This window comes from Drosophila virilis, chromosome X (assembly GCF_030788295.1).
Source record: "Drosophila virilis strain 15010-1051.87 chromosome X, Dvir_AGI_RSII-ME, whole genome shotgun sequence".
Lineage (NCBI taxonomy): Eukaryota > Metazoa > Arthropoda > Insecta > Diptera > Drosophilidae > Drosophila > Drosophila virilis.
This window is the reverse complement of record NC_091543.1, coordinates 4,365,698-4,388,408: the sequence shown is the minus strand read 5'-3', so window position 1 is coordinate 4,388,408 and position 22,711 is coordinate 4,365,698. Positions and strand designations below refer to the sequence as shown.

General features: G+C 41.3%; 3 protein-coding genes across 8 annotated transcripts; 1 reads left to right on the top strand and 2 right to left on the bottom strand.

The window, feature by feature from the left end:
- Positions 1-1,035: 1,035 nt before the first annotated feature.
- LOC6634671 (deubiquitinase DESI2) lies at positions 1,036-2,496 on the bottom strand. The gene has a single exon (XM_002057951.4). It carries the CDS (start codon positions 1,972-1,974, stop codon positions 1,423-1,425), a length of 552 nt encoding a protein of 183 aa, XP_002057987.1. The 5' UTR covers positions 1,975-2,496; the 3' UTR covers positions 1,036-1,422.
- Positions 2,497-2,906: 410 nt separating this feature from the next.
- CoRest (REST corepressor) lies at positions 2,907-15,718 on the bottom strand. 5 transcript variants are annotated; one of them, XM_070211246.1, is made up of 11 exons: positions 15,105-15,718; positions 14,193-14,567; positions 14,056-14,103; positions 13,860-13,994; positions 13,558-13,772; positions 13,310-13,483; positions 7,420-7,985; positions 6,796-7,021; positions 5,879-6,091; positions 5,065-5,817; positions 2,907-4,391 (listed from the first exon to the last, which is right to left on the bottom strand). In XM_070211246.1, exons 2-11 carry the CDS (start codon positions 14,458-14,460, stop codon positions 4,323-4,325), a joined length of 2,667 nt encoding a protein of 888 aa, XP_070067347.1. In that variant the 5' UTR covers positions 14,461-14,567; positions 15,105-15,718; the 3' UTR covers positions 2,907-4,322. The 5 variants fall into 5 exon arrangements, with proteins under 5 accessions (XP_070067347.1, XP_015025042.1, XP_070067348.1 ...); XM_015169556.3 differs by having other exon boundaries at positions 6,805-7,021; XM_070211247.1 differs by lacking the exon at positions 15,105-15,718 and adding an exon at positions 14,666-14,685.
- Positions 15,719-16,143: 425 nt separating this feature from the next.
- Positions 16,144-19,695, top strand: Idh3a (isocitrate dehydrogenase [NAD] subunit alpha, mitochondrial). Of its 2 annotated transcripts, XM_002057953.4 has the most exons (6): positions 16,161-16,299; positions 16,623-16,703; positions 17,289-17,456; positions 17,658-18,052; positions 18,122-18,257; positions 18,321-19,695. In XM_002057953.4, exons 1-6 carry the CDS (start codon positions 16,273-16,275, stop codon positions 18,657-18,659), a joined length of 1,146 nt encoding a protein of 381 aa, XP_002057989.3. In that variant the 5' UTR covers positions 16,161-16,272; the 3' UTR covers positions 18,660-19,695. The 2 variants fall into 2 exon arrangements, with proteins under 2 accessions (XP_032296469.1, XP_002057989.3); XM_032440578.2 differs by lacking the exon at positions 16,623-16,703 and having other exon boundaries at positions 16,144-16,299.
- Positions 19,696-22,711: the final 3,016 nt, after the last annotated feature.

Here is a 22,711-nt window from a genome sequence, read left to right as displayed (position 1 = left end):
TTCTATTAATTTGTTGAACGCGTCCCCCTTCAAGAAGAGCTGTTCCCACTCGCCTTATTATCGATTTGACTGACGAGTGTCTCAGCAAAGAAATAATAAACAACCTCCAAAGCAACGTCATGGAAGGGAGCCCAAAATGCGGATGCCAGCAAATTCTTTGGTGGCGCCCAAGAATTTCAATTGTGATTCATCGAAATGCGAGCATCGAGCATTTGTCATATATTTTTTATATCTACCTCAGACACGGCCTCTCTTCTGCCCAATTCCAATGGCAAAACAATCGAAGGAGCGACGGTAAGTTGTAATTTTAAAGCTAACGACTGACTTTCAGTTATTTACGATTATTATAGACAGTTCATTAATTCATTTATAATTTATTCAACCCTTATACCAAATATTAATAGGTCGTCAATTATTATCATCACTCGCTACTCGTCGCATCTGGAACGATTTGGTATAAATACAAAAAGCTCGTCGCTCGCTACATTTTTGTCGCTTCTATTTTAGTTAGTGAAAATTAAAATTACCTAAGATTACACATAAAGAGACCAGGATTGTGTACAATAATGACTCGTCACTCGCTACGTTTTACTCGCTACTTGCTAGAGAAACACTTAAGATTACCCAAAAGCTACTTTCTACTCGCTTTTTTGAGAACGAAAATTTTAAAAGTATTTTGCTTACACAATAGAACATATCTATGTACAATTGTGACGCGTCACTCGCTACCTTTTACTCGTTACTATTTAAACATTAAGATCTTCAAAAGTATTTAATTGAAGAACTGCTGTAATTACACAATGTAACATAATTGTATACATTTCTAGCTTGTTACTCGCTACTCGCTGCTCGCTACTTTTTACTCGCTACAATGTCAGCCATTGACATTTTACAATTCTACGCAAGAGTCACTAGAGGTTATCCAAGAATTATTTACAATTATGATCGGTACTCGCTATTTTCTACTCGCTGCGCATCTAACCTAACCAATAATCGACGAGTATATCTAACAGAGAGAACAAGAGACAATTTGAGTTAAATTTACGTGAGTACTATTTATTAGATTTAGACTATCAATATAGGTGGTATTGAATTTATCGTATATGTTGTCAAGTGTATTTCAATAACTATGTAAATGCACACGTGCCTGGCCAATGGGGGCAATCGATATACTCGTTAACACAACGCACAAAAACGCGTTAAACACCGCCTGGATGCGCTGCCCACCAACCCAACCCAGCTCAGCCCAGCCCAGTCCAGTCCAGCCGAACCCAACCCTCGCCGAACCAACAAAAATAATAATAATAATCGTCGGGCGGGCTGGGCTGGCTTATGTCTCTGTCTCTGTCTCTGTCTTTGTATCATCCTGTGCCCGTGTCTCCGCCCACAATTGATATGCGTACAAGGGTCACGCCCACTAAGCTACATGGGCGTAAGCCACTCGGGCGGCAAACAGCGCTCCAGGAAGGGCACACAGCCAACGAAATAGGCCAGCCGATTGATCCAGCCGGGTATCTGGCGGCCGCATAAGATGCGCGCCATCGAGTCCGTGAAATGATTGCAATTATTGTTGGTCAGATGATAGCTATTGCCCGTAAATTGCCAGCCCAGTTGCTCGACAATGCGATGCACTTCGTCGCGCGTGAAATGCGTATGGCCGAGCTGTATGCTCTGCCGATAATGGAAATGCTCGCCCAGCTCCTGTTCGGCGCTGCGCGGCGGCATCTCAAAGATGCCCGTGTTGGACAAGCTATGTCCGCCATATGTATACTCCGTGCCATAGACCTGGACGCCCGTGTGAAAGATGCCCAGCCCAAGCGGCACCACATACTCATTAATGCTGAACAGATCGTAGACGTTGATGATGACCGGCTCCTTGCTGCTGCCGGCGCTCAATGGCAGCAGCTCTTCGCAGCTCTCGGTTGGGCCGCTGAAGCAGTTCAGCAGCGGCATTCGATTGAAGAACATGCTCATGTTCCTTCTAAATGGAAGTGCAATTGTGTGCAGAGCAGGGCAATTGCTTGCAGTGGTTGATCGTGCCAGGCGGTGGTGGGGTGGGGTATAAGGGTGTGGGGCAAGCTGAGCTATTGCCAAACTTTAGATCCTTAGACGCGCGCACTCCATATGCGCACACACGCACGCACACATCCACAGTTGACTCTCTCTGGCAACGCCAGCTGCAGCTCCTGCTGTTGCTCGTCTCTGGCAACGCCAGTTCCTGCTCGTGCTAGTGTTCTCTTCTGGCAACGCCAGCTCCTGCTGTTGCTGTTGCTGTTGATCTCCTCTGGCAACTCCAGTTTCTACTGTTGCCCTCCTCTGGCAACGCCAGCTTCTGCTCCTGCTCTTGTAGCTGTTGCTGTTCCCGTTATTGTTGCCGTCTCGTGTGGCCTGTGTCCAACTCGTTTCCCTTTGTATTTTGTTCAAATTTTGAATTTATTTGTTTTATTTCGTACGATTTGAAATACATACAACACAAACTGTTGACATTTTACTAAATTAATAACAAACGCTAGCTCTCATTTGGCCAACGAAAGCTTACGCAAAGCTCTCACTCTCTTCCTCTCTCTCGCTCTCTCTCTCTTTCTCTCCCACTCTCTTGGCACAGCTTGTGCTAGCATACTTTTAAGCTGACTTTGAGACTCTGAATTTGTTCCCTCGTTACTCAACACTTGATTTACTAGGTACTAAAATGAAATAGTTTTAGCCGTAGCTTAAGTCCAGTTATTATTCGCCCAGCCCCTCCGCATTCTTCTCGCTACTTTCGAGCCAGATCTTTAATTGATTGATGCCATTTTTGGACTTAGTTGAGTAACGAGTAAAGCAACTCGCTGAGCGGAGGCAACTGTACATGCGGTACAGTTGAAACAAAGATAAGTGCCCCGTTCGCATTATGAAAACATCGATGATTTATTTTAATATTTGATTTTATTTTTAAGTTCTTAAACGGGTTTTTCGCTTCTTGTATACACTTTGTTAGCGTGGTGTGCGCGTGTATGTGTGAGTGTGTGTGTGAGTGTGTGTGTATTTCTTTTGGGAAACAAAGAAAAATCCAAATTAAAAACTCTTAAGAATGCTTAAAAAATAATTTATGATATATAAGAAAATTGTACCATAACAAACACCTGCCATGATTTGTGTGTGTGTGTTGTGTATGTGTATGTGTGTGTGTGTGTGTGTGTGTGTGTGTGTGTATGTGTTGTATACGAGCGTAACCCAAACGTTTCTATGCTAAATTACAGCACGAAAAAAAAAAGTTTTGTTGGTTTACACTTTTAGGTTTACGCTTTATAATTATACAATATTCACGCTTTTTTTTGTTTTCTCTTTTTCGTTTTTTTTTTTTTTTTTATATTAATATTAATATTATAATTATTAAATACATAAATTGTAGTAGTAACTTTTTGTCTACTGCTGCTGGCATTCGCATCCGTCTATTTGCTTCTTGTTTTTTTTGTTGTCGTCCTGCTGTGTGTGTGTGTGTGTGTAAAGGTGTGTGTGTGTGTGAGCGGGCGCGCAGTTATCTAGCTAATCATCCGTGAGTGAGTGTGTGTGTGTGTCCGTTGCGTGTGTAAAATTAAGTCATTCCAGCTATACAAAAAAAAAAGTAAAAACCTATCGAAAATCTATCGGTAAATCGGCCCAAAATTCATCGAAACGACTCACGACAAATTACAAACATATATACAAAATAAAAATATATATATATATATAAAAAAAAAAAAAAAATGTAAGTAAACTTAGTTATAGAAAAATTAGTTCCTGATCATATATCGCGTGTGATTCTGATCGTGCTCTGCTCTATTATAATAAATGATCTATCAACTAATTCAATATATATATATATATATATATATATCCATTTATCATGTTTAAATGCGCCCCACGACACGAAAGGTTTAAACAAAAAATTGGTACAAAACGTATTAAATCGGCGAAAGGTAGGTAGCATGAGTGCAAGATACAATAATAATAATAATAATAATAATCCGCTAATTAACCAAACTATAAATGTACGCGTGTGTGTGTGTGTGTATGTGTGTGTGTGTGTGTGTGTGTGTATGTGTGTCATCAGATAAGACTCCGTGTCTGATGTTTTAAATAAAAGTTAAGAGTAGCGTTGGGTGTAGAGCTAAGTCGAGCTACACATATGAAATTGAAAACACACTCCACAACCTTTGGGCTAAACAGCTAACGATATACACATCGGTTGTATACATATATATATATATATATATATATATATATATATATATAATCATGCATCGTATATCGCCTGTGACCAGACCAGTTGCGTCCACTGGGCGAGTTGCGGGGCGCGGCTCTCACTTAGCAAGGAATTCGGCGCCAACGGCGAGTGCCATTTTTTTGGCGGGCGGCAATTCGCCAGTGTTCTGTAAAAGATAACGAGAGCGAGAGGGAATTAGGAAGTTATCTATGAAAAAGCGAGTAAATTACAACTATTTAGTAACGAGTAATTCATAGCGAGTAACTTTGCGGCGAGTATATTTTAAAACAAGAAGATCGCTTTATGAATCAAATACAACGAGTAATTAGTAGCGATTCACTTTGAGCGAGTAAAAAGCTTTTCATATATATCGAATCAATAACGAGTTGAGTAATTAGCGAATAACGAGTAAACGAGCCATTTTCACGTAAGTATTAATACAAGCGAATAGAGTAATAAACAGCGAGTCGAGCACAGCGAGTAGTTAGTAGCGACTAACTTTGAACGAGTAATTTTGAACAAACAATTTCCAAGTATATAAAGCTTAATAAGCAGCGAGTCAAATTCAACGAGTTACGAGCAGCGAACAACCCTGAGCGAGTAATTTATAACTGTCAATTTTACAAGTCGACAATGTTTAAAACACAGCGAATCAATTACAATAAGTGCTCATAGCGCATAACTTTAAGCAAGCAATCGAAAAGTAAAAGCTTTTCATAAACAGCGGATCAATGACAACGAATTAACGCAACGAGTAATTTATATGGAAAGCAACCAATTAATTTTCTAGCGAGTTATTAAGAGCGAAAATACGAGTAATTTATATTTTGTTGACCTACCAAATCGGAATTGTCACGTTTAACTGGAACGTGAGCTGATGATTTGAGCGACAGCGACTCCTCGCTGTCAGCATCGTTGTGATTGTTGTTGGTCGATGATTTGGCGGGTGCTGCGCTGCTGCTGCTGCTGCTGTTGCTGCTGCTGATGCCCGACAGCGACGAGACCGAGTTGCTGCCAGCGGCTGGCGCCATATTGTTGTTGCTGTTGGCCAAATCGCTGCTGGAGCTGGTCGCCGTGTCCGATTCATCCACAATGGTTATGGTTGGCGCACCGATCGCCAATGTCGCCGCCTTATTGACACTTGCCGTGCCCGAGGCGGTTGCTGCAGCAAGTGCAGCCGCCAGCGGAGCGACGGCTGTTGAGCTGGCGCACTCGCTGCTCTTGAGTGCAGCGATTGCTGCATTCATCAGTTCAGGCTTCTTTTTTGTAGTGTTGTTGTTGCTGTTACTGCTGGCGGTGCTGTTGGCATTGGCCATTGGCTCCTCCTTCTTGGCCAGCTCCTGGCTGGTAGCGTCACTTGTCTCCGATTTGCTGCCCTCCATCAAATTGCCAGCGGCGGCTGTTGCGGCGGTGGCCGTTGTAGCCGCAGCGCCAGCTGCTGGAGCAGCATCGCACTGTTCCTCGATGTTGGAGTCCTCAGACTTGGCCTCGTACTCCTTGACAATCTGATCTAGATTGTAGCGTCGACGATTGCTCACATAGAAGGTGCGCACATGCGCCTCCGTCTTGGTGCCCACGACTTTGGCAATCATCTGCAAGACAATTGTCAGACATTATCAATGCGAGTCTGGCGAGGATTTGTGGCTCACTTACCGGAAAGTTTTTGCCATAGTCGCGCAAGGCGAGCAGTGCCACTTCAATCTCATCGGACGTCCAGCGTGCCGAGATGCGGGGCTGGGCAGCGGCGGCTGTCTCCGTGCTGCTGGGCGTCGTCTTTTGGGCTCCGGTCGAGCCGCTATCCACGTCCACGTTGCCATCGCTGCAATCCTTCTCCAGCTGCTCCATCATTTGCCTATTCTTTTGGATCTGTAATGGGCCGTCGGGCATTTAATCCAATGTGTCAATCGGAGGCGTTGGGTCTGGTCCGTGGTTCGTGGCTTGTCTCTGTCGCTTGTCTCTGTGTCTGTCTGTCTCTGCGTGTGCTTATTTGTATGAGTGTGCGTGTGAGTGTGCGTGTATGTGTGTGTGTGTGTGACATATAAACAACGACTACAAAAACAAAACACGTGCAAGCCAATACGCCCAACTAGACTACATAGCAAAAATGATGAAGCCCGTAATACCCTGTAGCTGAGTAACAAAATTCTTTTGTTTCCTTCTTTTTTTTTTAGATTTTTAAACTAACAACTGAAAAGCTTTATATTAAACTTTATAGTAAGACAAAGTACAGTTAAGTTAAACCAAAAAATATATATATATATATATATGTATTGAGAGAGAGCGAGCAAGAGAGAGAGAGAGAGAGTTCTACTCGAAGAGTTTAAAGCGAAACTTTCCCTTCCCCTGGAACTAGCCTAGTTTCTAAATGGCAGGCGGGCGCGATTTGGCTTTTTTGTTTTGTTTTAAAAAACTCACTTTTTTTTCTTGCTAACGGGAATGTGAAAACTTTTTGAGGTTAACATTCCAGTTAGCAAGAAGAAGAAGAAGAAGAAGTGAAGCAAAGAACATGCAAGTTGAGGTACAAGACGAACACACACAAAATAGATGATGAATATATAAATAAAAATTACATTTCTTACTTCTGCCATGAGGGCGGCAATTTTACGATCGCCTTCGGCTAAATATTCGCACGGATTCTTGCAGCCGGCCAAGGCGGTGAGATCATCATGATTGATGTACATGCCGCGTGGCGGTTTACGCTTGGAACGATCCGCCGCTGCGGCGCTGTTGTGTGTGGAACGTTTTGTGGGTGCAATGCTGTCCGGGCCGGAGATGGGACGACGATTGCCCGTGCGTCTGTGGTGCGTGGTGCGTGGTGCGGGGTGCAGTGCGTGGTGCGGGCATAAGGATTAAGGGCGAAAGATTTGGCGAGAAGGCGCACAAGCAACAAATGAATGCGAATGTGTGTGAGCGTGTGTGTGTGTGTGTGTGCGTGTGTGTGTGTGTGAGTGTGTGAGTGTGTGGTAGATATTTTGTTGGTCAAAAGTTATGCAACATCATTTTTCGTTTGTTTTTTTTTTTTTCAGTTTTTTTGTACGGGTTCAAAGAGAGAGAAATTGGAAGAGAGAGAGAGAGAGAAAAACTTAGCATTAGCTTTTTTTTTTTTGGAGATTTAACAACATATTTAGCTAGAGTTTGTAGTTGTTTTCTTGCTTTTTTTTTTTTTTTTTGTAATATTTGATGGGAATATCTACCTCCAGTGCGTGTGACAACTTTTACACATGCGCCCCAATGGCGAATCGAATAAAATGTAGCAGACAACGTTGCAATTTTTGCAAAAACCGCCCACAACGACGCGCCGTGCATTGCTGTTGCTGCCAGTGTTGCCGATGTTGCCGCTTGGATTGTTGTTATCGTTATCAATATCGCCGCCGCCGTTATCGATAGACAGGCCAAAGCCGGGCAGCCCAAAGCCGAGCATATCATCGCCCAATGCATTTGTATAAATGCACAGCTGATCGGCATCCAGATCGTTGTTGTTGCTGTTACTGTTGCTGTTGCTGTTACTGTTGCTGTTACTGTTACTGTTACTGTTGCTGTTACTGTTGCTATTGCTGCTGCTGCCGATGCCGCTGCCGCTGCCTGCGCTAACGCCGCCGCTGCCGTTGTTGCTGTCGCCAGTTGCATTGCTGTTGCTGTTGTTGCTGTTGCTATTGGCATTGCCGTTACCGTTGCCGTTGCCGTTGCTTCCAGGCGTTCCAGCATTGCTGTGAGTGCCGCTATTGTTGTTGTTCATCGTGGAATTGTTGTTGTTCGCCCTCTGCCCAGCCATAAGATTAAGTTGTTGGTTTTTTTTGAGGGTCATGAATGGTGGTTATTAATGCCAACGCAGTCGCAAATAGCAGCAGCAGCAAGCGAATTCATTTTGGTTTTTTTTTTTTTTTTGTTTTTTTGAATTGATTCGTTTTGATTTTTGATCGTACGGTACGTTATGATAGATCGTATGCGTTGGTTTTTAGAACGTCAGTTGCGGACAGTTTATGTTAAGGTTTTTTTTTTTTGTGAATGTGTGTGTTGGTTTATTTTGACAGTAAATGCAAAGAGAAGAGAAAAAAAAACAGTTTGTTGGTTTTTGCTTTAGTTCACTTGGTAACACTTAAGAGGTAGTAGTTGTTGTTGTTGTTGTTGTCGTAGTTACCCCACGCTAGCTAACAGCCCCCGCCCGACCGGCTCCTCCTCCTGCGACCAACCCAATCGAAGATCAAACAAAATTGCAACTCTCTACATGTGCTTCTTCTTCTACTTCAACTTATTGATCTTGTCTTTGTTGATATATGTATATGTATATATATATATGTATATATTTTTTGGTTTTAATTTAATTTTCTTTGTAATTAATTTAAATTGATTTTGAAACTCGCTCTGCTGCTTTCTGCACTGCGAAGCGCATGAGTGTGTATGCATTGGTAGGCGTGTGTGTATAAGTGTGTGTGTGTGTGTGTATGTGTGCGTGTGTATAAGTGTGTGCGCGTGTGCATGTGTTTGTTTTTTGTTTTTTTTTTTTGTGTTTTGTTCGGTATTCGAAAATCGAATCGGGGTATTTTTTTCTCCCTTTTTTTGGGACTTTTTTTTTGTTTTTGTTCTAACGGGCCAAATGTTCCACGCCTGCAACAAGCTCAAACGCTACGCTTATACACACGTATACATATTTATGCACATACATACAGGAACATACACACATATATAATTATTATATAGATATATATATATATATATGTGTATATGCACATACGCATGTAGCACACATACATATACAAGATTTGCTGGTGTAGATCTGTTTAATTTGTTTCATTTGTATTGCACTCTTTTTTCATCTTATTTAAATAAGGGAATTTCTCTCTCTCTCTCTCTCTCGCTCTCTCGCTCTTTTGCAAAAGTTGCGTTGGCATTGCTCGAGTGTGTGTGCGTGTGTATGTTTGTGTGTGTGTGTTTGTGTGTGTTTGCTTTTTAATTGGTATATGCTTAAAATAAAAAATTGCAATTTCACCTTAGTTCCAAATAAAACCAGAGATGTTAGCTTTGAATAAGTAACGAGTGAAACGCAGCGAGTGCTCGCAACGAGTTAGCTTTGAATAAGTAACGAGTGAAACGCAGCGAGTGCTCGCAACGAGTAAGCGGCCAAATGCACGAACTCTTTTTTTTGTGTTGTTTTTTTTTTTTTGTATAATAACGAGCAATTATTGTAGCGAGTAAAATTGTAACGAGTCACGGAACAAGGTCAACTTAAAAAAACTTGTAGGTGGGGCGGGGTATATATATAGGGGTTGGGGGGGATGGGCAAATAAAAACGGGTTAAAATGCAAAACTAAACAAAAGTCAAGCTCCGATCAGTGCACACAACCAATAAATATTGATAATAATTATAATAATAATAAAACTTAAAATTAAATCATATGCAACATTCAGTCTACATATATGAGAATGCATAAGGATATAATACTATACGACTAACAGTAATTATTACAGTGTTTTTATACAGTTAGCTATATGCCAGGGCGTTAACGGGAAGCATGTGGGCATTAGAGTGTGCGTATGTGTGTCTGTGTCTGTGTCTCTGTCTGTGTGTGTGTGTGTGTGTGTGTGTGCGTGTGTGTTTCTGAGTGTATGATATGAGAGAATACTTGAATTAAGCGAGGTTAAGTCTGATCCCGATTAGTTGTTGTAGGCGTCATATACAACATATATTTACAGGTATATATGTATGTGTATATGGGTGTGTGTGTGTGTGTGTGTGTGCGTAACGGTACTGTGCTTGTATGCGCGTGTTTTTTTTTTTCTGGATATCTAAAACCAAGCGAATCCGAAAAAGAAAAGTTTCTTTTCTTTCTTTTTTTTTTGTTTTTAACTTGTTTCGATTTCAAGTTTTATGAATAAGAAACACATATATATTGTTGGTATTTTTTTTTGTTTAATCTTCTTGCAAACAAGATATGAAATTTATTAGCATTACGTCTGTGATTATCATCAGCATTATTATCATTATCATCAGCATTATTATCATTATCATCAGCATCATCAATATCGTTATCATCGTTATCATCGTTCTCATCATAATATATCATTATAATCAACATGTTATGTTTGGTTTTTTTTTTTCTTTTCTTTTTTCTCTATTTTCTATTTATATCTTTCTATATATGTAGCATAACTATAAGTGTATAGGTATAATTTTGGATATACTGTTTGTGCTTTGTTTCGATTTGTTTTTTCTCATTTTCTTTAAGACATAAAAGCATTAAATTAGTACTTGATTTATTTATAAATTACTAGCATATATCTACTACATAATAATTTAGTTTAATACTCGCTTTTCGTAAAAAAATATGTATGCATATATATATATATATCCATATATATATAATCTATATATAAATAGAGAACAAAAAGTCTATTTGCCTTACGTCTAGAGTCGCGCGCATTGATTTCTTTATAGAAATTAATACAAAAAATCATTAAAAAAAAAAAAAAATTTAATTTAAAAAAAAAAAAAAACAAATATTTCTGCATGAGAAATATGCGCATTCTTTTCTCTTTGTGTAGAATTGATTGTAAGTCTAAAAGATGCTGGTCAAAGTTTTGGTTTTGGCATAAGACACATACAAATTAGCTGAATGTGTGTGTGTGTGTGTATATATATGTGTGTGTGTATATGTGAGTGTGTGTGTGTTCGTGTGTGTGTGTGTTGTAAGTTGTTATGAGAGGTATGCAGGCACGGCGATTATCTGAAAAAATATTGAACCATATTTTTTTACTATATCTATATAACGTTCATATGGGCTTGAATCCCGCGACTTAACTAATCGAACCAACTGCGCCCGTTAGAGTATCTCTCTCTATATATATATATATATATCGGTTATGCCAAGAGTTTTTGAGAGAAAGAAGAGAAGAAATATGCCCGGAAAAAGAGGCAGCAGCAGTTATATGTACACGTACATACAACTAATCGATCTTAAGCTAGATGCTATGCCTTAAAATCTGTACAGTTCTAACTTAAACTTTGGCCCATTTCAATCGAACCCACAAACAGACGTCCTGACAGACGCATTTCAGCCTTAATTAGGTCTTATATACAAATAAAAATAATTGTTTTACGCAAATATATATAGTTTTTTGTTATGAACTATGATTCAGTTCCGTTTTTTTTATAACTTATCAGACACATTTCGGAGTATGACATAATATTTATATATGTATATATATATATCAAATTTATATATTGTCTTCAGCCTATGCGTGTTTACAGGTTATTTTTGGTCTACGTTCCAGCCCATTTGCTCAGAGGCCCTCCCCCAAACCCTTTAAAAATTTACTCCCAGGCAATTGCGGTCACACACATACACACACACACACACACACATACACAGCTATGCATGCAACGGGGCTGTCACTTTCCAAATGCAACACTGCGCCGCCCCCCCAAAAAAAAAAAACGTCTGCTGTCAAAATTGCAGTTTCGTCAAGTTTTTCTAAATGTAGAACACTTGACACGCGGTGCGGCGTTGACAGTGTTGCACATCATCTTCGTTAAGTTCTTGAACGTATTTTTGGTTGCGCGCCTATCGATCCCGCAACATCAAATAATCGTAAAACTGAACGAATGAAATGCCCAAGTTTATCGTAAATGTTTTTTTTTTCTTTTTCAGAGTAAATTCTTTTTATAGAACTGAAGAAAAAAAAACTTGTTTCACGTTGCGTTTTGTTATTAATACTTATTAACACCTATCTGCAGCAATCTTTTGGAGAGCTTCAAATTGAAACTCAATAAACTTTTGTATTCCTAGTTATATAAAGCTCCATGGCATACATGTTACCCAACTATATAAATAGAGTGGGCTCTAGAGTATTTCCCTTGGTTTGCATTAAGCACTTTTTATGGAGTAGGGACTTTTCAGTTCTTTTGTATTTTTATTTCATTTATCTCTCCATACTATTATCTATTGAAAAGAATACTTCCTTATAAACATGAATTTCAGCATGTTTTCTTCCCTTCCCTTCTTCTGTAGAAAATAGAGAGCATCATTTACATTTTTCTTCGAGCTTTCTGTTATATGTCCCAAAATAAATACTATCCTTTACAAAAAGGAAATATCTTTATTCTTATATACATTATCCTATCTATCTCAAAATATCTCTTTTTATATTGTTGCAATATCTTTTAGACTTCTGTATTATATGCCAATTATATATATATTCTAACTAAATTATACTCTTATTATCTTCTTCTTTTTCGCCTAGATGAGTGTAAAACAATTCTTAAGATTCGTTCTCGTATATTCCAAATGGAATACCTTTTTCCTAAGCATTTAAAATATTTTTAAGCATACTCTCTATCAAATATTAATAGAGAATAGAGAGTAAAAAACTCTTTTATCCTAAAAACACAACTTCTTCAACAAGTCCGAAATAAGTTTAAAAAAAGTCTTATTTCAAACCCTATATGGTTAGTGTTGGACAACGTTTATGTTGTGCGCTGGGATTGGTATGAACATATAGTACAAGCGTATAGATCAGATATCAGATCAATATACATACATATATACATACATACATACATATATATATATATATATATATATATATATATCCATATATGAACGTTTGTGGGGAAACCAGCGGACATTTTGTAAAAACGTAAGACTTGTGGGTGTGGCAAGAGCCCTAAGATTAGCTAACATTGTACGTGTGTGTGTTAAAAACGTGTGCTTTCTGTGTGTGTGTGCATGTGTGTTCATATGTCTGTATCTGTGTGCGTGTGCGTGTGTGTGTGTGTGTGTGAATGAGCGTGAACGGAGATCTCTCGGCATTTACGAACTGAGCTGATGATGAGTTATGCGAATGTATATATGTGTTTGTGTATGTATGTATGTGTGTGTGTGTATATATATGCATATGTATGTGTGTATATATGCATATGTATATGGTGGATGGAGAATAGGAGGGTGTCGGAGGAGTGGAAGTCTTGAATTCTTTTTTGTTTGCTTGTCGTTGGTTGTATGTTGTTTTTTTTTTTTTTTTTTGCTGTAGTTGTTGTTGTTGTTGCTGTTGTTGTTGTTGTTGTGCTAAGTTCTAACTGATAATTACCTTGTCATCGTTATCGGATTCCTCATTGCTGCCCACCTCGCTGCCGTTCTCGGAGCCATCCTTGACGGCCGTCTTTATCATTTTCTCCTGGCGATCCATGGCGCTGCTGCGATGACGCGTCTTCTTCCACGAATAATAATATTTGACCAGACTGGCTATAGATTTGTCTGGCAGCTAATTGGACATCAGTTGGTTATATAAATTTCATTAAATATCTGCATATACATTTATAGAATAATAATAATTACCATTTGGCGTATGCGATGAAAGCTTTTGCCATGAAACTGAAATGCCTGATCGAATAGCACCTTGTCCTCGATGGTCCACTCATCCGGGAACGGTGTGAAGTTGGCCAAATCCATGACCGCACGCTCCAGATCGTGTTTATGCCAGAACAGCATGCCCAATGCCTGTTCACCATTGTAGCCATATTTCTCCTTTGCCACCGAAATGTATTCCTCCACTGGTCGGTTGAGAGAGAATGCGAGAGATTGCGTCAGTTATTCGATCGATCTGCTGCATATGGTATATATTCGCTAAAGAGGCTTACGCTTCATGTCGGGTATCTCCTTGGTGGGCGACCAGACCAACAAGGCGCGCTCGTTCATCAGCTCCGGACGGCGATCCAGTTCGGGCACCAGCTGTGGACACACCGCCTGATAGTCGCGTCCAACGCGTATTTTCTCTGTTGTGGATAAAGATAGCTATGGATATGCTTGTGGGGCAACGCTTGTGGCTTGACTTACCTTCGTATTCCGACTGCTTTGCCTTGGATTTGCCGTTGCGTTTTGTCGCTGCATGGAGATCAATAGGAAACAAAATTTCAATTTGAATGAAACAATATAAATATGTATATACATATGTTTATAAGCTTTACACTCACAGTTATCATCGTCGGAGCTCTCCGGTGTGCCGGCACCCGGTACGTTAGCTGTGGCCTTCTCATTGCCCGTCGAGTTTGTGCCACCGGATCCGCCGCCGCCGCCACCGCCACCGCCAGCTCCGCCGCCGCCGGCCATGCCGGTGGCAGAATTGTGGCCATGGCCAGCAGCACCGCTGCCAGCGCCGCTTGTATGTGTATTGGGGCTGGGTCCACGTGAGCGACGGCCATTGCGCACAATGTCGCCGGTGTTGCGCTCGGCCAACACCATTTTGTCGCGTATGAGCTGGGAGCGTTTATTTTGTTTCTCCAGCGTGCCGATAATTATGCTACCGTTCGCCACTCGAAATTATTGAAGCGGCCAAGCCGAGGGGGCAACTGCAAATGCAAGGCAAGAAATTAAATTTGATTTTTTCATTTATTTATCCAATCAACCACACAAATCGAGAATTATGCTTTTTTTTTTTAATTCGTACACAGCTTCTCAACGAAAGGCAGCACACAGAATTCTTCGGAATAAAACAAAAAAGAATCAGGAAAAAAAACCCAAGCAAAAAATGATATTAAATAGAAACTCGGCAGCGTTCGCAGCGCATTTGAGCAAAGTAGGCAAGCTGGGTTACGAGTCGCACTTTGTCGTTAACGGCCGTCGTCGTGTAGTGTGTGTGCTGTCAGGCACAGTTATACATTTGTGTTTGTGCCTGTGCCTGTGCGTGTGCTGCCCCGCATATATATAATTATATGTACATGTGCGTGCGTGTGTGTGTGTGTGTATGCGTGCGTGTATTCGCGCGTGTGGCCGTGTGCGAGAGTTACGAGTGTGTGCGTGCGTGTTTATTGGCCCAAGCAGCTGAGATGCATTGCGAAGTGCACATTTTAAACACGTAAAAAACACACAATACACTTTCAGCTTACCTTAAATGCTGCCCGTTGGCTGGTTCGCACAGCCAACAAAAACACAAAAAAAAAAAAAAAAAAAAAAAACGTTAAAATAAAGACGCGCGCCTCACAAGAGCAATACGCGCGGGGTATAAGCGTTGCTGCTGCGACTGCTTTCGCTTATGTATTTACACAATTTGATAGCAAATTACAAGACGCAGCCGAATTGGTGAACATGCAGTGCATACATTTGGTCGCAGCGTTTGGAATATTTGTCGAGTTTCGATTTGGAAACGCAGGACGCAAGCACAACGGCTAAGGCGACGGGGTTGTTGCGCGCAGGTAACTAAAACCTAAACTGAACGCGAAAAAAAAACTCGCGTATGACAATTCTGCATTGGCCGTTCACAGTGCACTTTGCCAGTTACGACCGTAGCGTAGCTTTGTCTCTCGGTTGGTCGGTAATTTTGTAGCTGTGCGTTAGGTGCAGCACAGAAATTTAAACCGCAACAGTGCCTACAATTATTGTAGCGTTCTATTTAAACACTGTGTATTAATTTACATAGATATTATATGTAATATGGCTTAAAATCTACGCAAGAGCCGAAATTAATTTAAACTGTGGCTGTAACACGCAACGTTGCAAAAGATATTATCGATATTTTTCTGCAGCGGTATCGATTTGCTTGCTTGGCGATGCCAATGCAACATGTAGCGATCAAACAACTAATTTACGACTATTTTTAAATATGTTAACAATTTTCTTGCTGTATGCCTTCAAATTGTGCCATAAAAACTTATTTGCTTGTAACTTAAAACAAATGTAGCATTGAAATTGTTTGTGTAATTGTTGCCACAATATGCCAATATGCTGCACATTTGAAAAATAAATTACTGTTTATTTTTACTTTAAAATAATTAAATAATTTATGAGCATTGCTTGTAGCTATTTAACAAAGAAAACTCTTTGTTTTGGAAAACCCAAAACATTAATTTTATTTCTGAACATGTGACATTTTATTAGATGTGGCAACTCTTGCAGCACGCTCGATAACCATAACGTGCTTATCGGTCCTGCTCTACATTCGCCAGTTTTCCGCTAGGTGGCGATACAGCGGGCGCAAAGTAAAGTCTCAGACGTGCGAGTGGTCGAATTTTTTTCTATACGTGAAATAACCGAGTGCAAATATCCAAACGTAACGCAATGGCTGCTAGATTTATACAGAGAATTGTAAGAATACAAAGGATATTAGTATAACAATATTATTAACAGCTTGCCAGTTTAGCACAAGCAAACATTGTGTGCCGCGATTGCCAACCCTTTCGCAACACCGCCTCCTCCCCCGCGCCCCAAGCAACATTTGCCCATTTCTGATTACGTGCGGCCTTCTAACGGGGAGGCGAAAAAAAAACCTAATAATACAGCTAAAACTAACATTCTGATTTTGTTTTTCAATCAAAACCACCCGCAACGAACCCTCCAACCAACCAACCAACCAACCAATCAACGTGCAAACAATAACATTACGCAAAAACGAAAAAAAAAATTTGCAGCTCAAGCAATTGGGTTTTCAGGCTGCGCGTGATGCGGCGCCAGAGTCAACGGCCTTGGCCGGAGCAACATTTAAAGCCAAGGTGCGTGCACTTTAAAAACAATAGCCCAGCTGCCCGCAGGAGAAATGGCTGCCCACCCATTGCGACAATAAGAATACACAGCAAAAGGCAGACAAAAAAAAAAAAAAAAAGAAATAGAACCAAAAGCTTCTTTTACATAACACGAGTGCTCGGTGGTGGCCGACGGCCGGATGGGCCGGGGGGTTTTGCCTTGTGCGCCTATCTTGCCAAAGGTGCTAAGCAACAACAATTGCTGATCAGATATTCTTTGTTTTTGGAAGCGTCTCCATCGTAAATTAATTCTTTTGCTTATCACTTCCCATTTCGCACGGGTTGCATAAAAAGCGATGGCAACACTCTGCCGCCTGCCTGCCTGCCTGCCTGCCCGCCTTGCCAGATGTGTGCTCTAACCTCAACGCACGGTTGCAGCGCCGCCGCCGTCTGTGCCGTTTGCATGCGCGAGATGATGTCGCTTATGTAACCAGAGATCTGGCAACCTGATAATTGCTCAATTTGCATATATATATTTTGTTGTTGCTGTTTGTTATTGTTGTGTGTGGTTGTCTGTTATGATTTAATTGATTATATTCTTGAAATTGCTTGCAGATCAACACAACGCCCGCTGCCAGCCGCGGCTATGCGTCCGGCGTCAGAAAGGTAACGCTTATACCCGGTGATGGCATTGGTCCAGAGATCTCTGCTGCTGTGCAAAAGATTTTCACTGCCGCCAAAGTGCCCATCGAATGGGAGGCTGTCGATGTGACGCCCGTCCGTGTAAGTATTTTCCAGTGTTTTCCGTATTTTTATTTCAAATCAAGGCGCTCTAAAAACGTTGGCAACGCTTATCAATATTTGAGCGTTGCCAGCGAGCAGTAAAAAAAAGTGCCTTATCAAAACGTTCTTAACTGCTCATCCAGGTGGCAACGCTATGTAAATTTAAAATATGAATTTAAAAATGTTCAACGCTTTTTACAGGGTCCCGATGGCAAATTTGGCATTCCCCAGGCGGCCATCGATTCGGTTAACACCAACAAGATTGGCCTCAAGGGTCCCCTAATGACGCCCGTGGGCAAGGGCCATCGCTCACTGAACCTGGCATTGCGCAAGGAGTTCAATCTGTATGCCAATGTGCGTCCCTGCCGCAGTCTGGTTGGCTACAAGACGCTCTACGATGATGTCGATGTGGTCACCATTCGCGAGAACACCGAGGGCGAGTATTCTGGCATTGAGCACGAGATTGTCGATGGCGTTGTCCAGAGCATCAAGCTAATCACCGAGGATGCCTCCAGGCGTGTGGCCGAATACGCCTTCCAGTATGCCAAAAACAACAATCGCAAGAAGGTGACCGTCGTGCACAAGGCGAACATTATGTAAGCTGGCGAGACAGCAGCTTGGCCCCAGCGCCAACAACAACTAATCTAAGCCATAATCCTTTGCAGGCGCATGTCGGACGGCCTGTTCCTGCGTTGTGTGCGCGAAACGGCGCAAAAGTATCCCGAAATTCAGTTCGAGGAGCGCTACTTGGACACGGTGTGCCTGAACATGGTCCAGAATCCGGGCAAATACGATGTGCTGGTAAGTCTGCGAACGCAGCTCTAACAATTTGCCAATGCCTATATAACCGCAAATTTCCGACAGGTCATGCCCAATCTGTATGGTGATATTCTGTCTGATATGTGCGCCGGTCTGGTCGGCGGTCTGGGCCTGACGCCATCGGGCAACATGGGTCTGAATGGTGCTCTGTTCGAGTCTGTGCACGGCACAGCGCCCGATATCGCTGGCAAGGATCTGGCCAATCCCACGGCCCTGCTGCTCTCGGCAGTGATGATGCTGCGCCACATGGAGCTCAATTCGTATGCTGATAAAATTGAGGCAGCCGCATTTGCCGTCATTGCGGAAGGCAAATATCTAACTGGCGATCTTGGCGGCAAGGCCAAGTGCTCCGAGTTCACAAACGAGATCTGCTCCAAGCTATAAATTCGGCCCAGCAGCCAGTACACGCCGACGCAGTCGTTCACAGAGTGTTTAAACAGAAGCAACAGCAACAACAACAACTGGAATCAGAGACGCAGCTTGACTGCGTTAGATGCAACAAGACACTCGCTACTCAAACCAAATAGCAACAACAACAACAAAAACTAAAACAACAACAACAAAAACTAAAACAACAAACAAGAACACTCACAAAACGTAGCCGACAGTTTTCTAATTTTCATTTTAGTTAATTCATATTTTTGAGAATGAGAGTTAAGCACCCCCAAAAAGTATTTTTATGTTCGAATACCACAATTATAATCGAATCAATTGAATTCGCTGAGATGCCCGCTCCCTCACCCCCCCCCCCCCCCCCCTCTCTAAACAAAAACAAAAAATTGTTAGACACTTTGTTAGCTCAAGAATTAGACTTGGTCGTAAGCGTACAGTCAAGTATTTATTTGTCGCCATCCAGAAAACGAAAGCAAAAACAAAAACAATTATTAAATCATAATAAGCAATAATTACCATTGTTCTATTATGATTTATAATATATATATATATATATATATATATATATATATAATACCTATATGCCAGAAAAGTAATTGTAATTAATTATTATTTATTGTGTTTAGAATTTTTTTTTCTCTTCAACTCTTTTTTTAATCTCTTATTCTTGTGCCTCTTGTGTTATGTTTAAAGTTAAAGTGTGGTTAAACAAATTGTAAAGAACAACAAATGCTTAACAAGTTACACACACACACACACACATACACATAACATTTATTAGAATCAAAGTCAAGCCGAAAGTTGAGTGCATAACAAAAGAAAATTGCCTACAATAATAATATTATTGTAATAATTATTATAATTGAAACTAAGCAGCGTACGAATTACAACAAAATGAAAGTAAATAGCATATTGAAGATTTAATTCAATTGCAATTGTTATTGATGATAATTAAGCGTACCGTAATTGCAATTGGGCAAGTGTCATGCAATTTGTTGAAAACTTAATAAAATACATTCAAAAGAAACGTGCTTCATACTCAAACATAAATTCACATTTATTATGTAAGCCGCATTCAAAATTTGTATGTGAGTACAGTGAGCACTCGGCAAGTTAAACTGCCAGAAATTTCAATTCAAAATTAAGCGATTCGACTTTGAAAGGCAGCAATGAAATTATGATTTATGTGAATTAGAATGAATCGAACTTTAAATGAATTGCTGGCGAAAAAACGCAGCTATATTGAAATTATATATATTATATTTAAAAATCACAAGTAGGATTCCAACAATTGGCTATATCTAACCATATTTGGTAGATGTCCATTTTGGATAAAGAGTAACTTTTGCTCATTTTTATTGAGACATTTATTTAACCTTTTACGAAACTTGTAATGTTTTCCACCCAATTTCCGCTCAAGGCGGTGAATTCAGCTGTCAGCGAAAGACGTATTCAACTTTTTGTATTGTTGAGCTCTGAAAATTAAGCTTTAAACTAATTGGACGAGAATCAAAGCTGAATACAATGTTGGTTACGCGTTAAATTTGGTTAAAATTTCGAAAGTATAAAACTTTGAATATAATTTTGCGCTTTATAAAGGCTCATCAATCAGTCAATCAATCAATCAGTTGAATTAAAAACTTTTATGTAGATGTAAAATAGATGTCCAAGTCTTTGATTCTTATTTGATTTACACTTTATTTGATTGCGCTTTTGAGAGCATCTTAGCGAGTGCTCACTGTATAAAAAACATAACCTTAAAACAGCTCAGTCAGTCAATCAATCAATCATTTACAAGTTTTTGATTCCTATTTAATTTTCATTTTATTTAAGAGTCATCACAAATGAGTTTTGTTTGCGGGATTTTGGGAACATCTTAGCGAATGCCCACTGTACAAGAAACCTAACCTAAAAACAGCTAGAATAAGATTTGTTAAGAGTATATTTAAGCTATTAATGCACTATTTAGGCAACAATATATTTGTACTATAATTGACTGGTGATCGGATCGGATCGGATCGGATCGGATCGTCGCACGCAGCAGAGAGTCAGTCCAGTGCCTAGTACTCCTTTGTCTCCCAGGAGACGGAGACGGTGTGGGGCGGTGAGATCGGTATCAGATCGATATTATTGATGGGCAGCACGTGCTTGCCCAGCTCCGTGTTCTCGAAGAGTGTGCGTCCATTGAGCACGTAGATGTTGTTGCTGTTGGCGTAGAAGAATATGTTGATTTCGGGCTGATGGGACATCTCCAGAATGGCCTCGTTCTCCAGCACAATTTCCGTATTCGAGATGGTCAGCGAGACGCGCGTAGCCTCGCCAAATATATTGATGCCGCTGTGCTTCTCGTCGGGCGGCACGGTCTGCGACCGAAACTCCATGGCGACACGCTCGCGCCGGCCGACGCACATGATGTCCCATTCGGCATCGGGAACGATATCGATGCCGAACAGGCAATCGGAATTGTTGAGCAGCTCGGCAACATCGGCGCCCGTCTCGTCCTGGATCATTTGCTTGACATGCTCGGGCAGCTCGGTATAGGGAAAGATGTGCACATAGCCCTCCAGCAGCTGGAGGCCGTCGAGCAGGCCCTCCTTGGGGCTAATCTCGCTGATCAGCAGCGGCGGACCCGCCGTCGGCTGATAGCCGACATTGTCCAGCGCATCATAGATGCGATACTCGTTGCCGGCGATCCGGGCGAAGCACAAACGCAACACCTCCACCGTCGAGCTGGTGGTTAGCGGCGCCACCACGCTCCAGGCGGATGCGATGCCCACATGCACGGGCAGATGCAGTAGCTGTGGCTCGATCAGCTCACCGTCGTCCGTCTCATCGGCGCCGTCCAGCTCGGCCAGTTCCACCTCGATATTGATGTAGGACTCCTCCATGATGGCCGACTGTGGTATATGCTCTATCAGATCCTGCTCGGATCCGGCTAACCAATCGATGTTCGCCTCATCGACCAGCGTGTACTCCTGCAGCACCACCTCCTCCCCCTCCTGCTCCTGCTCCTGCTCCTTCTCTGCCCGCTCAGCATTTGAGTGCTCATCGTGCTCGGCCTCCTCAACAACATCGAGCACGTCCATTATATCCGTATCCAGATCCCAGCTAATGTCCCAGCTGTTCACGTCGCCAATCTCCAGCAGCATATCGACGGCGGCATTGTCCTCCGCATCCAGGGGCGTTAATTCCGATGACATCTTGCCCCCTCTCCCTCGCACCCTCTCTCGCTCTCGCTCACTCCCTCTCTCTCGCTCCTCTCTCTCGCTCTCGCTCTCTCTTTGTATTTGGGCTCCTCCACGGATCACCTTTGGTTGGGCGCTTCCTTCTGAATATTTCCGAAGCGTTCAACAAGTTTTTGTTTTTCTTCCTTAACCTCACTTCGCGGCGTTTCGCTTTTGCTAACGGTCTATTTTTATTTAATATTTTTTTGAAAAGTTCGCTTCCCTCTTGAATTTGCTTAAGCCAATTCTCCAGATTCGTACCTGGTTTCGGGTTTCCCGGCGAGTTTGAATTCCTTGTGTTATTTTCTTTTCTTTTCTTTTTGTTTTATTGTTTTTTTTTTTTTTCTTTTTACGTTCAAGCGAACTGTCAAAGCACAATTTGATTGTTTGCTGTTGCCACCTCATGAAAATCATCTCCAAATATGACGTTTCGTCGTTTGCCCGAAATTCAAAAACGAAAAATCCATTGCCGGAACGCGTGGAACTGGCACACGAGGCTCGAACCGTTAAACGTTAGCATTTCCGCCAGCGCGTTTTGAGTTTCAAAGCTCGAGGACGATATCGATAACTATTTATCGATAACTTGCGAGCAGTCGATAAGAAATCAAATACATTTTAAATTGAACAAAATATTTGAAATATTTTGAAAAGTGAAGTTAAGTTAACAGATAAGTTTTCCAGCTGAAATAATAATATATATGTATATATTAATTTTGTGAATCACGTGGCCGTTGCTTTGGTTCGGTTCGGTTCGCGGTTTGTGAACTAGTTCTTTTAAGTAAACATATAGATTGATTGGTTCGGTTCACGGTTCGTGGC